Below are 15165 nucleotides of genomic sequence, written 5' to 3'. Positions count from 1 at the left end.
CTGCTAAAATCACAAAGGTATGTTTTTATCATCATCAGTAGTGCGTAGCTGTCAAACATCAATTTGATTCTTGAACAACGAGATGAACTCGCATCAATGTCAAATCAGCAGCAGTTTAACCTGTGAGCTTGCAGGTTTTAAATTTCACTGTTTACTATAAAAGCCATGCGAGAAGTTTATTAGCGTTGATAAAATTAATTTGTAGGAATTTTTCCTAAACTTAAGTTGCGCACGATTTCCATCGTCGATCCAGATGGCGTCATGGAAATCATTAACCGTCTCACTGGTTCTGCTCCATTAGTGCATGAGTGTGAATTCCATACTGATGATGAGCATCAGACCTCCATCTTGGTCCACGTTTATTCTGAGATAACCCTGCAAAACAAAACCAAACAAAACACCCCCCCCCCAAAAAAAACAAAAACAAAACACTGGTCTGAACCGAACGAAATGAAGAATGAAAATCAGGCACATCTGCAGCCAAGTACAAAGTGTATTGTAAGAAAATAATTAGTTCAATCTGTCCTTTGGATGAGGAACAGCAGAACAGAAACATTCGCCACTGAAAAGTACAAATACACCAAACAAAAGCAAGCATGTCGTTTGAACCCACTCTTCCTCACTCGCGACACTTCCACATGGCACAACATACACCAGCAGGTTAAACACATCATTAGTAAACACAATACACACACACTTCTATGACATTCCCACTGACCTCGAGAGCAGCGTCCTACTGTTTTCTATAGATCCAGGATATTGTTCATTGTCTGAAAAAAGCTGATGCTTTTTCATGTTGGTTTCATGTTGCTTCGTCTGGGTGTCTTCCACCAGACAAAAAGTGGCTCATGCTGTTTTTTTTTCTTTTGCTCTGCTGTCCGGTTTATACGATCTGTTAGATAACTCCCAAGGAGCTTGAGAAGTCCACAGTTCACAAAGAGCTTTTCCACCAACATGGTGCATGGTGAATAATGTTGAAATGTTTCCAGCATAACAAGAGAGCAAGAATTGATCAGAAAACTGAAGTTTTTGATATATCATTAAAACTAGATATTGCAAAAAAAAAAAAAAAAAAAAAAAATGTTAAAATGACTATCGCAACCATAAATTCAGCGTCCCTGTTAAGATCAGGATCAACTGCACAACTGTACATCGAGAATAAATAGCTAAAAGTAATCGATACATGTACATACATCCTGTTCTCCCTCTCTCTGTGTGCTGTGTAGATTTTACTATGAATTCAACGTAAACACGCTCAAAGCCAAAATAAAATAGAACATTTAAAAAAATTTGACTGCTTAAAAAAAAAAAAAATTTGTTGGTCTGCACCAACCAGAATCTGCACCAGCAATGTGTTGGTGGGAAACAGGTATGAAAGTGTCAGATTTCTTTTTGTTTTTTTTTGGAAGTGTTTTAAGTAAGAGGTCATGTCCAAAAATGTCCTTGCCCTCATACTTTTCAAGAGAAACAGTACAAACATATACACGGACAAGAAATTAAAAGGCACAATTAAAAACTGTTGTTTTTTTAAAAAAAAAGAAGAAATAGAAAGGTGCAATATCATGCTCTTTGTCCATTAAAAAAAAAAAAAAAAAAATTACAAGCATAGAATTTAGGTTTATGATAGCACCCATGAGGCTGCACCACAAATATGCACTTCAAAAAAAATTTTCTATATTATTAATATGAGGAGAAAAAGTGCTTTGTGAACAGGATCAGTCAACTTTGACTGAGCTGATATGAAAGCCGTAAATCAAACATCATCTTCTATACGAGCAATGTCGGGGTCCGAGAAGCGTCTGGGGACAAGGAGGTTCTGCGGGATAGAGGAGGAAGACAAAGAAGAGGACAAGGCATCCAATTCGGGCCCAGAGCCCAAGAAGAGAGACTGGATGCTGTCTTTGCGGCGTCCGGGCCTGGGCCGTCTCTGTACAAGTGTGAAGGCACCAGCGGGCAGGCGCAGGGTGCAGGGGATTATGGGATATCGGCGCTGAAGCTGATTTCTGGAGGATGATAAAGCAGGAGTGGAGGAACTGCAGTTCTTAGTTTGTGATAAACTCAGCTGGGATAGCGAGGATGAGCTAGAGGGTTTCGGTTTATGGGTTTGCAGTATGGCTGTCATTCTACCTGGACAGAAAGGAAATAATAGCTTGGTTTAGATAGGAGAAGGAATCCCCACCCTCCTCTCCACAACAGTCATGCATCTACTCATGCAGTTATCAAACCTACTACAGACCACATGCACAGTACAGATCAACATTTAACCCAGAAACACCAAGCTCAGGAAAAGCAGTATATGAGAGGCATTAAAGCAACCACACAGCACACTGTAATCACTTGAAATATTCAGCATTCAAAACACCTGTACAGACAGATTAAGCATTAATGGTAGCACTACATACATTACAAACTGCATAAGATGGATAAAATTGTGTCATGATGAGGCCATTCTATGAACTTATGTAGGTTACAGTGAGATATTTGCAAATTCAAATTATGTGTTCAAATTTCTTCTTTTTTTATTTTTTTTTTATTTAAACCAAATCGAAAATAGCTTTCTAGTCATGTGTACGCCTGGATTTAAGATTCAGATGAATCTGAAAGTGCTGATTCTTTGTCTGTAGCAATGGCTCTGACAACAGGGAAGGGGAACTTTACAAAATTATGCAAATGTGCTCGTTAAAAATGGGCATCGCTCATTCTTGAGGAAACGCTACATAAACCGGTATCATTGATATGGTGAAGGTTTCTGCAGAATCTCGATTTAGATGTAGTGAACTGAAGCCTGTGAGAAAGCACCGGTTTTGGATGGAGAGGAAGCAGGTTGATCTGGCACGCAACGCACAACTGTTCTCGTTCCTAATTACTGCTAATTTGTTGTATTTTAAACATAATGAGCCAGAGTCTCTGAACTGAATGATCTTTCCCCACATCTCCTGCCACATTAACCTTTTTTGGAAATCGTTAACATCAGCCAATGTTACGGTGTGCTGCACCGTTACGTTTTTAGACACCTTCAAGGTTTTTCCTCTGTAAAATAATTTCCTTAACTATAACACGGGACAAGGCCGGTGAAAAAAATGACTGTTTATGGATGTTGTACCGCAAATGAGAACAGGAACTAGTTTGTTTCACGGATATTTCACCATATTAAATGTATCTATAAGCAAATTAAATTCAATAATAATGATTTAAAAAAAAAGTTAAAAGAAAAAACAGTGCTGTATTCAAACAAAATTTGTCAACTGTTGGCAAATTTGTAAAATAAAGTTTAGGAAACATTAGATAAATAGTATCTATGTAAATAGTAAAATGTATTTTCTACATTACAATCTGTATCATTTGCAAATAGTCACAGCCCCACCATACACAATTTTAGGTTATTCTACCTACAGACCTCAGTGCCATGCTTTCTCATTAGAACAAAACATCCAACCTCTAATAATATATACATGCATTCATAAGAGATCCAAACTCCCACAGACCCCCAACACACACGTTCGGTTTGATCAAAACCTGCTAGAGAGCAGCCGGCACCGCGACTCTCTTTAAAGGTACCAGCAGCGGCCTCTCCACACCTGTATCATAAATGACACTGTGACTCATCATGCCAAGAGAAAGTCCAGAGATTATAAAAGCCAAATTGGCTGTACCTTAATACTGACCTTCCATGTCCAAACAGGGGGTACGGTCATCTAAAAGACTTTCTGAGCTAGCCGATGCCTCAGAGTCCAAATTCTCCTGATCTGAACCCGGCTGCTCCATATCTGGCAGCCTGCACACCAAGTCCTCTCTGAAACACACAAACACATTCAGCAGAATGCCTTAATTAAAAAAACAACCCATTATATTTAGGGTTGAATACATACAAAAACTGTTCTTTACAATCTTTTCAGCACCATTTTTATAAAAAAATAAATATTTTTTTTTGCATACATGACTATAATGCTGTGAGAGACAGAGAGAGGGAGTGTGAAAGAGACAAAGAAAGAGAGATTAGGGTGTACGGGAGGACAGGGAGTGACGAAAGACCAGAAAAAAAAAAAAAAAAAGAGTTGTGTTTAATCCTACTTCTCTTGTTTGATGGACTTGATTCGCTCCACCAAGTTCCTCTCAGCCTCTGTGTCTGAGTCAAGTGGTTCATTCTCAGGAACTACACGAAGGTCAGAAGGTTTCTCTTTCACCTGAAGTGCGCGCGCGCGCGCGCACACACACACACACACACACACACACACACACACACACACACACACACACACACACACACACACACACACACACACACACACACACACACACACACACACACACACACACACACACACACACACACACACACAGAGTTATTTCTGAATTTACAACTGTTTCCAATGTGATGCCAGGTCATTTTAGTTCATCCCTGCCCGTGCAGCTCCATCAAAAGTGCTTCTAAAACCACAGAGACTATTTCAGAAAGTGTGTAATGTTTCTCGTCTGTCGGAACATGACAGAAGCTATCGCACACAACTGGATAAACAGCACAGTCTACATTAGGAACACCTGTGCAACCATGCAATTATCTAATCGACCAATAATATAGTACCAACACAATCCTTAACATCATGGAGAGCATGCAGCTCCAGAGCTTCAGGTAATGAACACATCAAACATCAGAATGAAGAAAGTGATCTCTGTGACTTTTTACTGGAATGGATGTTGAGATGGTTTGAGTACTGCCCATGTTCTGTGATCTTGCAACAGCCATTTACATTTGGGGCATTTAGAAGACACACTTATCCAGAGTGGCTTACATTTATCCAACTGAGCAGTGATGGGGTTAAGGGCGTTCCTCAGGGGCCCAGGAGTGGGAGATTGGTTTAACTGGGATTTGAACTTGACTTTTGGATTCAAAGTCCAATGCCTAAACAATTAAGCTACCACATCCCCAAGTTATAATATTCACAGAGAACACACCGTTCCAGATAGCAAATGAAAATTATAGATAGTGCAAGGCTTATGACCCATGCAGTGAAGTAGAAATTGTTAGACAAGTCTTATAAAAACAAAACCCTTGCACAAAAAACCCACAAATCTCCACTAAGAATGAAAACTAGGTATTATGGAAAACGTTGCAAACTAAAAAATATGAAAGATGAAATGAAAATTCATGCAGTGCCATGACGACAACCCATAATACAAAACCCCACATTAAACAGAACTACACAAACATGCATGCAGTGAGGGGGGATTTGTTAAGAGTGTGTTAGCATCTGCACAACATGCAGACTCGCATATACACACGGTGAGTGAGTACATGGGACTCCAGTTGAACATACATACCGCTACTCCTTTATAAGGAGAGGTAAACCTTAGAGGTAAAGGCCAGGTCTACAGAAACCAACACAGAAGCAGGGAGAAATGCATCACAAATTGACAGAGCAATTCTTGCAGCTATACACACAAATACAGTAGACAGAGAGAGAAATTGTGAAAGAGAGCAAACAGACACATAGAAAGAGACATAAATTAAGTAATATATAGATAGAGATAAAAAAAGAGAGAATGTAAGGAGGCAGAAACATCCTGGAAGACAGCCTTCATTCTTACTGTGTGACAACTAAAAAAAATAGATATTAAAAAGAGATTGAAATAAAAAGATAAAGAGAGACAAAAAAAAAAAAAAAATGGACAGACAGAGACAAATAAATTGTGAGACAGCATTAGCTGCAGAAAGGGGAGATAAATAAATACAGACCCAGAAATAAACTGAAGGAGCTACAGAGAGAAAAGGCAGAAATGCTGCAGTTGTGTGTGTCTGCACAGATGTTTAAATCCTCTCTGCTCCTACCGTGTTGCTTCGCTTCAGCTTGAGCTGGTTCTTTGCCAGCGTTTCAGCATACTCCAGTTGCTCAATCTCTTCCAGCCTTTCAATATACCGCCTCATTTGCTCATTAATCAGCATCTCTACACACCTGTGCAGCAGGAGCACACACAATCAGCATGTCTACACACCTGCACAACTATTACATTTCACACACAATTAGCAACTCTAAACACCTGCACAATATGCTCACACAAAAAAAAAAAAAAAAAAAAAAAAAAAAAAAAAAAAAAAAAAAAAAAGACAAGGTATGTTTGTTATAATCATTGCCAGTTATCTTTGGACTGAGAAAGACTGGCAGCAGGACACATACGTGGTCGTCTTGGCAACATCCTTCATGCTGAGCAGCGGGTCAGCACTGTCAGGGCCACGCAGGATACAGGGGGCAAAAACAATGGCCAGGGAGTTTGGGGTCATCCGGTTACTCTTCTCCTCTCTCGATACTCTGGAGGAAACAAATTAATTATTACTGCAAACATTTTTACATCACAGGCAATAAAAGTAAAGTCAAGTAAAACACTCATGCTGGTATAAGAAAAAATATAAAAAAGTGTCTTATTTATCTTTTAGCACAACAATGATTTTCAATTCTTTGGGAAAAAAAAAAAAACATTCATTGTTACATTTAATTTCATGATCTTGTGGTTAATTATGTAATATTAACTATAAAAACAAGAACATAACGTTAGTAATTGGTTACTTTTAATAATTTAAGTGAAAAGAGAAATTCTGATTCACAAGCTCAATGTTTAATGTATCCTTCAACCTAGTTCTGGAGAAGGCTCACTTCCCAACAAACTCCTAAGTTACTCAAAACTACAAACACATCGCATGAATGAGCTGTGAAGACCAATGCCTCGCTTTTTACCGAGAGGCTGAATTGCTCACCTGACTAAGTGGAAAATGAGTCTCTCCAGAGTCTGGTAGTGGGCTGTAGGGAGCTCCTCTATAATCCTGTAGATGGCCTGAAGCTGTTCTTGCTTTTCAGGTAATTCTGTCCAAAAAAAAACCCATTCAATTTAATACATGAGGGCAAACACTCAAATGACAATGGCACCAGACAACATGTAACAATGGCACCAGACAACATAATAAAATAAAATAAAATAAAACATTTATGTAGTCATTCCCAGCACACAAGTTTTCATTATTTTCCTGGAACAGTGAGTGAAAACATTTGCATTTTTTTATTTATCCAAAAAAAAAAATCTAATATTTTATACGTTTAGTTACATTTGATGTTAAATTTCCAAAAATACAATTAATTCCTACTTTCACGTACATAACAGCAGCTACAAACAGTTATTCCCTCAACAGAAAATGCTGCTTGTCATATTACTGTGAAACCGCAAACCTCCTCTCTGTCCACATGATGTTAAAACATTTTAAAGCAATAACATTTCCACTTTCCCTGTCGCAAAGCACTGACACTGACTTCTTCCCTAGATAAATATCTCCTTATCGAGTTATTAATCAACACGCACAGTTTTTATTCGATTTATGATTTAGGTGTTTTTGAACTCACCTACTGCATGGAGAAAGTCATTATAGTGATTAAATGTCATCAGGGGTTCAGGGAGCTCCCTCAACCACTGTTTCACCAAACCAGTTACAGTGTGGATGGGGTAGTCCTCCAAACACACGGTATTAGGATCTGTAAAAACAGACACACACAGCTATAACAAAACACCACACATATTTAAAAAACAAGCAATTTCTCCAATATTTACTGTGATATATATATAATGTGAAAAAGTTTGCAATGCATTAACATCATCTCCAGTAGCGCTTTATATATAATAAATTGAGAAGAAAAAAAATACCCTGCTTTATTAGTGTAATGCTACAATGAAACAACTCTAGAGATGTTTTTAGTCTTACCCAGGACCCAGGGTTCCTCCACATTTTCATTTCAAAACTCCATACTTTTCCAGACTCACATATGCAAACTCCATAAAAATTTGTATGACCACTTTTAACATCTAAATGATTTTAAAGTCCAAAGTGTTCAAAGAGCCGGAAAGTATATACGCAGGTCGAAGTGTCTCGTGCTGGACAGGGGCGTTTCGCTTTTTTCAGACGTTTGTGTTAATGAGCAAATTTTGGGGAAAGAACGAAAACAAAAGTGTGGACACAGAGCGTTTTAATAGAAGAAAACGCCGTTTTCAAATGTATCCGGATACGATGTTAGATGTAGCCTTTGTTTTATAAAAAAATTTTATATTTTAGAAAACAGAATGGGGGCAATAGTACAGAAACACACATGTTTTCGAAAAAAATCAATACAAGTAAAATTCCATACTTATTTATACTTTTTAAAAACGTGTAGGAACTTTGCTTACCGGTTTCCAAAAGTTGCCGGAGCTCCTTTATGCGATTGGCTGCGCCAGATTTCCTGTAGATGCCCTCAGTGTAGAGGCCATTCATCTCCACCTGTTCTAGCAAAAGCTCCAGAACCATGGGGATCGGGACCTTATCAGTGACCAGACGGCACAAACGCACACCAAAGTGCTGAGAACTGGAGTCCTCTTCATTCTGGACCAGACATGAAGAAACAGGAGACAACATTTAAGAAAACAAGTAAGTTTCCATTCAGAATTGTATTATTTTCCTGAAACAGCAAGTGAATGATTCCCACATGATGTTAAATAAAGTTACAGCTTATCCTGTCACAAAGCACTGACACTGACTTCTTCCTTAATAAATAGCTCCTTATCGACCTATACACTTATCACTACACACTTTTTTTGTATTGATTTATGTGAAGGGTAAATCGCTGCTGTATGAAAACTTACAATAAAAACAATAAAATTAGAATAAGTGAATTTATTAAGTGGACAGATTGTCAAGTTTGAGTGGTTGTACTGTAAGTTGTACCTTTTTTGAGCAGTAAGTATTACAATCCGTGACAATTTTGGACAGACACTTCTTGTGGCAAACCAGCTTGCAATCTGAAATGCAGACACTCAGTTGTAATTCCATTTTAATTTCTTGTTTTTGACACTAACATCAGCATTGTGTAAATGGTATTAAAAGGTAAAATTGAGAACTTAATAATACAGCCACTATATTTAAATGTGAGTTTCTAAACATAAGATTTTAATAGGAAACAACAGATTTACCATTAAAGTAAATGATAATTTACACAGGATGCATACTCACAGCTGCACATGTAGGCTTTCTCCATCACCCAGATGTAGGAAGAGCACTGGTCACATGACTGCATTATGTTCACCTGGAAGTTGCTAAACACATGGTCCAGTGCACTTTCCGTCTGAACATGAAGAGGATAAAGAAAAGAAAAAAAAAAAAAAGGGAGTGATTTTGTAGCTTTTTTTATTACCAAAAAAAGGGTTATGACACAGTGCTGAATGTGTGTGAAGTGGGTGTGGCTAGTGTAAGTGAGTGTAGGCAGCAGCACTTACGTTCTTGTCTTTTTTCCGCCTCTTTTTCCGACCCTTCGGAGGCTGAAACAGATAATGGGGAAAAAGTTGTTAAAGTAGATATCCTAGTTTACACATTATACAAAAAGAAATCCAAGTTCCAGGATATTTTCTATAGCGCTTTTCACAATGAACATTAAGAATGAAAGGAAATTGATGTGTGTTTATCCCTGACAACAGACATGGCTACACAGCATTATATTTCGAAAGAAGATATATGTTTTGTCTTTTTCTACCTTCGCAGGTTCAGCCTCCTCCCTTTTGATCTCCCCTCGTATAAACCCATCCAGCACTGACTGGAACAGATTGACAACAAGCTGCACCTCGCCCTTCTGCTGTTCACCCGCTAAGCTGTTCACCTTTTTCTGGTAGCCCCTCATTAGACTCTTATATCCAATGTGAGGCTCCTGCAGAAAAAAAAAAAAGAGGAAAGTATAGTTTGTAAATGATTGCAGAAAATAATATAATCAGTTATATCAGCTATATATTCTTCAATCTAGTGAAGTATATCCTTCAGGGTAATCTTAACTTTGAAAGCCATGCAAAGTACAAATATATACTTGTTTACTGTAATTTTCATGAACGACCAACATTATGATTCTTATATTTAAACTTCTCGATATCAACATGCATTTGTTATAACTGTTTTAATTCAAAATGCATTGGCTTGTCAAACAAATTCTAATCCAAAGACCATGCAATTTATTTTTTTTTCTACATTATTTAGCACATTTCCTCATCCCTACTTCAATGTAATTCCCATTGCCACCATTAGGCGTTAGTAAGAAGACCCAATAAAAAACACTACTAATTGACAATATAATTATATCTAATCAGGGCAACCAGCAGTAAAAGGTCTGAGATCTGCCTTGAACACTTACTGAACGCGAGTACATGCTTTTGATGTTCTCTCTGAACAGCATGGTGGCTGTAATAAAGATGTGCTCTGTCGCCGACAGGTGCTTTCCTCTCGAACGCAGGTCGTTCACCTGTACCACGCAGAAATGAACCAAAAAAGCATTAAGCACTTAATTTCTTTGTTTTTGCACTATAATTTGTAATCAGTGTCGTTTATGGGACCTGATTTCCGAGAAACTCATCGAGATGCCGAAGCTCGTTGGCATTGGTGATCTCCCGGTCCAGTGAGGCGTTCCACTGCTCTGTGACCCGTGTGGCCCGGCTTATCTTAATAGAAGGATTTCGACTCGGGCGGCCACTGGGAGGCTCGGAATGAGGTGTGCGTGAAGATGTGATGGCTGTGTGCGACGGAGAGAAAAACAATCCAACATGTTTGACAAATTTCCACTTTGTGAGTCTTTAATGATTCCATATGCGTAACACTGCAGTTGAATTATTTGAAGGAAATAATAAAACTATTGAATATTTCCACCTTAAAAACACCCAGCAACTTACAGTGAACGCTCTCTTTTTCACTCAGACCAACTGCCAGTGTTAGATCTCCGTCTTCTGGAGTTTGGGCCTCTTTATGAGGACGTTTCTTCAAGATCTTCCTCAAGAAGCCTGTTGATCTGTAACACGAAAAGCACTTAACTGCAAATTGACTAGAATGATACTATATAACATTTTTTATTATATATTCACAGCTCATTTACAGAGACTTGCACAGAGCACACTAAGATAAATGTGTAATTAATGTTTGCTTTCTTTTCTTAAAAAACCCAACCGACGCAACCTAAAGTATGATTGAACATGGAATCTGGTGGTGTCAGGCCAAAATCTCAGTTTAGACATGAACCCTTTTAAACACATTTGTCCATTCCAAGTACTTAATGATATGATTAATTGAAGGAATCTCTTTGTTCCCATAACAGCTATAAAAGGGAGTAAAAAATTTATGTCAGGCTCTTAAGCAGGTCAGATAAGCTCAGGCATGGCTGGTGTTTTCCCATGAGCTAGATGACTCAGGTTTCCTGTGCGATAACAGTTTGACAGCAATGACTGCTCACACAAGGACACAGCCAACTATTCACTTCAACAGTGGTAAGCACAGAATCATGTATTTCAAGCTTCTAATTTCACAATCTAAACCTCTTTGGTTTTCTACATGTGATTACATTAAGCTCCAGGACCTAATGAAGTGAAACAGCACTAACTGTAACTTTCCTGATCAATACTTTCATAATTTTTAATTGTGTGAAATACCAGAATCTTTGGCACCACCAAACTGGAACAGAACATTTTTACATCAGCCTTTGTCTGAGTAGTTCTGGTACCAGATTAAACGTTCCCAAAGAATAAATTGTACTGTTACATCTATTTCTCTATAATAATAATAATCCGATGTTCGAATCGCACCTCTCAGGAGTGGGAGGATGGGCATGAAGGCTGTCGTCCTGCGGTGGCCTTTTCACGCTACTCACTCTTCCTCCCTGTGTACCCTCAACAACACGAGGCATGGGCTGTAAAGGGATACAGAAATAATCTCAATTACTTACACCACGGTTTCACCAGGTGTGCCGATTCGTTCAACCAAAGGCACAGTGCATTTACAGTTTTAAGAACGATCAGTTAGCACCACCACCAGGATTATAAACCGCTTTTATTGTCTAGACTGAACACAATTTTAAGAATATGCTCATTCTCAGATAGCAATTAGAATGTTATTGTTGAAGTTTGCATTTTTAAGCCAGAAGCCTTGCCTCACCCTAAGAAAAATCAAAATCAAAATTATTATGCACATCAATATCACATTACATTCTCGACAGTTATTAATTACTGAACAGAGAGTAAGGAATATGTAAGCGATCGTGGTTGGCAGGAACATCATAAGCATGTTTGCTTCAACAATGAGACTAGCGCTTCATTTTGCTCTACTACAAAAGATAGAGTTCGCAAAACAAATCCTTTTTCACTCGTCGAATAGTATTTTCTTATTTTCTTTACTAATTGTAAAAGTTAGTTAAACTCACTCAACAGAAAAGCCAATTCACTGGAAAAAACAAAACAAACAAACAAACAACAAAAAAAGAATGTAAAAGATGTTTGGCCATACAAATTATTAGATGCTGACCTTCAAGTAGTACTTTTGCCTCACTGATATTTTTTTGAGATTTTTCGTGGCAAAATTGGTCTTTTCTTTGCGTGCATCTTTTCATTGTTTACTTGTTAGTAGTAGTAGTAGTAGCAGAAAGGTATGGGATTGAAATAAAGATTCTTTCCAAGAAAGAGTCATGAATGAAGTATTGAATCAAAATAGAAAATAAAAAAACAAAAAATGTAGTAAAAACGATTAAATAAATAAATAAATTTAAAACCAAACACAATTTGAAGTTGACTATAGATTGCGGCCATGTTTGAAATATTTCCAGACTAGCAGTTTGAATATGATTAGTGAATCGTTTGGATGATTAGTGTATAAAACCCCTAACAGCAGCCATGCTTGATTTCTTGTTGAATAGAAAAGGAAAAAAAGGCAGGCCCTTTCATTGATTCCCAGCACGCTCATTCAGTCTCCCCAAGCAGCTCTCGACTCTGAGTTAAGATACGTGACCTGCACAGGATTAGTTAGAGAGAACCTCCAGAACTCCACATCCTCCATTTCTGCACTTTTTACATTCAAGCAGTTACGAACAATGCCAAGTCGGTGTCTGCGTCTGGGACACTTCCGACAATGCACACTGCCCTGAGTGAGCCAGAGAGCTTGGTTTAATAGGTAGGTGATGTTTTACAGATAAACAGAAAAGAAAAAAAAAAAAAAAACACTTGTAAACACTCTACCTGCAAAACTGCGGGGACATCTGAGGTTTTAAACTCTGTAATGTCATCAAAAGACCGGGAGGTCCTGAAAAACACAGAGGAAAATAAGAAAAATAATTTCTATGTTCGAGCTATGATATAAATCTAACAATGGATGATGCAATGATTATTGTAATTGGTTATATCCACTTATTTCTACAGTGTAGGATTGGTCTGTGGAATCATTTGCGCTGACTTATGAGTAATAAAACAAAAAAAAGCACTGTGCAATAAGCCATACTTTAACATGCGTGCTTTCTTATCTTCTTGGTGTCTGGCTTCTTTCAGCATAATCTCAGGCTGGGTGTTGCTTTTTTCTCGGCTTGGCAGTTCCTTGGTCCAAGTGTGTTTGGGTTCATTAGATGCAGGCACATCCAGGGGTAAAGTCGAGGGTCTGACTGGGCCGGTTGCAGCCTCTTTCTTTACCATCTCTTCATCTTCAGCCTCCTTCTTAGGCTTTTCGTTCTTCTGGGATATGAAGGTGTACTGGTCAAGCTCTTTGCAGCGCTCATCTTTGCCTGCAGCAGCTGCACGCACACTCTCCCTCTGGTTGTGTTCTAAACCACGCTGCCTCCTCAGCTCTCTCTTTTCCTGACTCCGGGTGGTGGAAAGTTTCCCAATTGGTGGTGTTTTGGGCCGAACTAAATCAGGATGAATGGCGTTAGGTGTTAAGTTATCAGTTTGTGGGCTTTTTACATAATCTTCTACAGAAACACTGATGGATGGTTTAGGGAGGGGAGAAATGGAAATTGTGCTGTGAGCAGTAGCTGTATTCGGATTCAATTTTTCTGGTGTGGTGGTGATAGAGTCCTTGTTTGCTTCTTGTGCATCTCCCATAGCTTTATTTTGCTTCTCTACAACAACCAAACTCTTACTGTGCTCAGGTCTTACTTGACTATCCAAGAGCTCTGCTTTATGCTGAGGACCAGCCTCAGTCTGCTGGCTTTCCTTTTTCCCAGAGGTCTGTGCTAAATCATTCTGACTGTAAATTTCTAAGACAGCCTGATTATTAAGTTGCAGATCTGGTACTTCCTTCTTTGTCTTCTGTTTTAAGAGTTTTGCTGCCTCCTCCTCTGCTAGCTTCTGTCTAATAGCAAGCTCTTCTGCATCTTTTTGTCTCTTTGCTTCCTCTTGTGCCCTCCTGGCAGCCTCAGCTGCCTCCCTCTCTTTTCTGGCTGCCTTCTCAGCCTCTTGTGCTTTTCGGGCCACCTCTGCTGCCTCTTGGGCTCGTCTGGCTGCTGCTACCTCCTCTTCTTTCCTCTGTCGAGCTTCTTCCTCTTCTCTCTGACTCTTATCTTCCTTCAGAGAATTGTACCTAAAAAATTTGAAGAAAAAAAAGAAACAATTAAAATACAAAGAACATAACTATCCCAGAGGGCAACGTAAACATTATCTTTAATCCTTTCACCTTCTTCGAGCCGACTGGCCTCGGACCAGGGCCTGGACTTTGGTTACAGAGGCTCGGCAACTCTGGTATTCGGCTCTCCGTTTGTATCCTCGCCATGCAGCTTGAATCAGAGTCGCTGCTCTACACCGTCTGCTGCGGCATTCCCGCCAGGAGTGCTATACCCAAAAATACGTGCTTAGATGCAGATTCACGTTTTCAATGTGCAATATAAAAAAACTTTGCATTTACCTGAATAATTATGGCTGCCTGCCTCATCCGTATGAACTCCCTCCTCTGCATTTTAGCTTGGAACCAGTGCTGCAGGAAAATTATTTTGTGCATGACGTCTTTGTGGAGGGTGTCCTGAAGCTTTTGCCTTTCTAGCTCTTTAAGATACACCTGTAAAAATCAAAGATGCAGAAGCTTAGAAGAAGTGCAGCTTAGAGAGTTGTAATGTAACAAAATGATCACATCTACAATACATGTTATCACAATATATAATATATGATCTACAACGATCAGGCATAACATTATGACATAACATTTTAACAACTGAAGTGAATAACACTAGCTCTTCATCATGGCACCTGTTAGTGTGTGAGATATATTAGGCAGCAAGAGAACATTTTGTCCTCAATGGTGATGTGTTAAAAGTAGGGAAAAATAGGCAAGCGTAAGGATTTTGACAAGGGCCAAATTGTAATGGATAGAAGACTGGG

At 38.7% G+C, this 15165-nt stretch overlaps 1 protein-coding gene across 42 annotated transcripts in view; it reads right to left on the bottom strand.

The window, feature by feature from the left end:
* Positions 1–475: 475 nt before the first annotated feature.
* The window catches only part of LOC310735809 (myosin IXB), a 59024-nt gene continuing 44334 nt past the window's right edge, over positions 476–15165 (bottom strand). For 10 of the 42 annotated variants that reach the window (XM_083558939.1, XM_083558928.1, XM_083558957.1 and 7 more), the window contains 21 exons: positions 14696–14845; positions 14468–14622; positions 13301–14374; positions 13042–13105; positions 11620–11723; positions 10717–10832; positions 10384–10559; positions 10185–10292; positions 9540–9710; positions 9286–9327; positions 9023–9134; positions 8738–8811; positions 8203–8395; positions 7386–7514; positions 6749–6854; positions 6174–6305; positions 5828–5951; positions 5320–5367; positions 4072–4184; positions 3666–3793; positions 476–2127 (listed from right to left, as the gene is read on the bottom strand). In XM_083558939.1, the coding sequence (XP_083415065.1) occupies positions 1754–2127; positions 3666–3793; positions 4072–4184; positions 5320–5367; positions 5828–5951; positions 6174–6305; positions 6749–6854; positions 7386–7514; positions 8203–8395; positions 8738–8811; positions 9023–9134; positions 9286–9327; positions 9540–9710; positions 10185–10292; positions 10384–10559; positions 10717–10832; positions 11620–11723; positions 13042–13105; positions 13301–14374; positions 14468–14622; positions 14696–14845 (3693 nt within the window). In that variant the 3' untranslated portion in view covers positions 476–1753. Of the gene's footprint in view, positions 2128–3498; positions 3579–3653; positions 3794–4071; positions 4185–5319; positions 5368–5827; positions 5952–6173; positions 6306–6748; positions 6855–7385; positions 7515–8202; positions 8396–8737; positions 8812–9022; positions 9135–9285; positions 9328–9539; positions 9711–10184; positions 10293–10383; positions 10560–10716; positions 10833–11619; positions 11724–13041; positions 13106–13300; positions 14375–14467; positions 14623–14695; positions 14846–15165 lie in introns of all 42 variants that reach the window. The other 32 variants (XM_083558926.1, XM_083558922.1, XM_083558940.1 and 29 more) reach the window with 13 other exon arrangements.

The sequence above is a fragment of the Silurus aristotelis genome (genome assembly GCF_946808225.1).
Source record: "Silurus aristotelis genome assembly, chromosome: 13".
Taxonomy (NCBI): domain Eukaryota; kingdom Metazoa; phylum Chordata; class Actinopteri; order Siluriformes; family Siluridae; genus Silurus; species Silurus aristotelis.
Note: the sequence above shows the minus strand (reverse complement) of the source record. Positions and strands in the feature narration are given on the sequence as shown.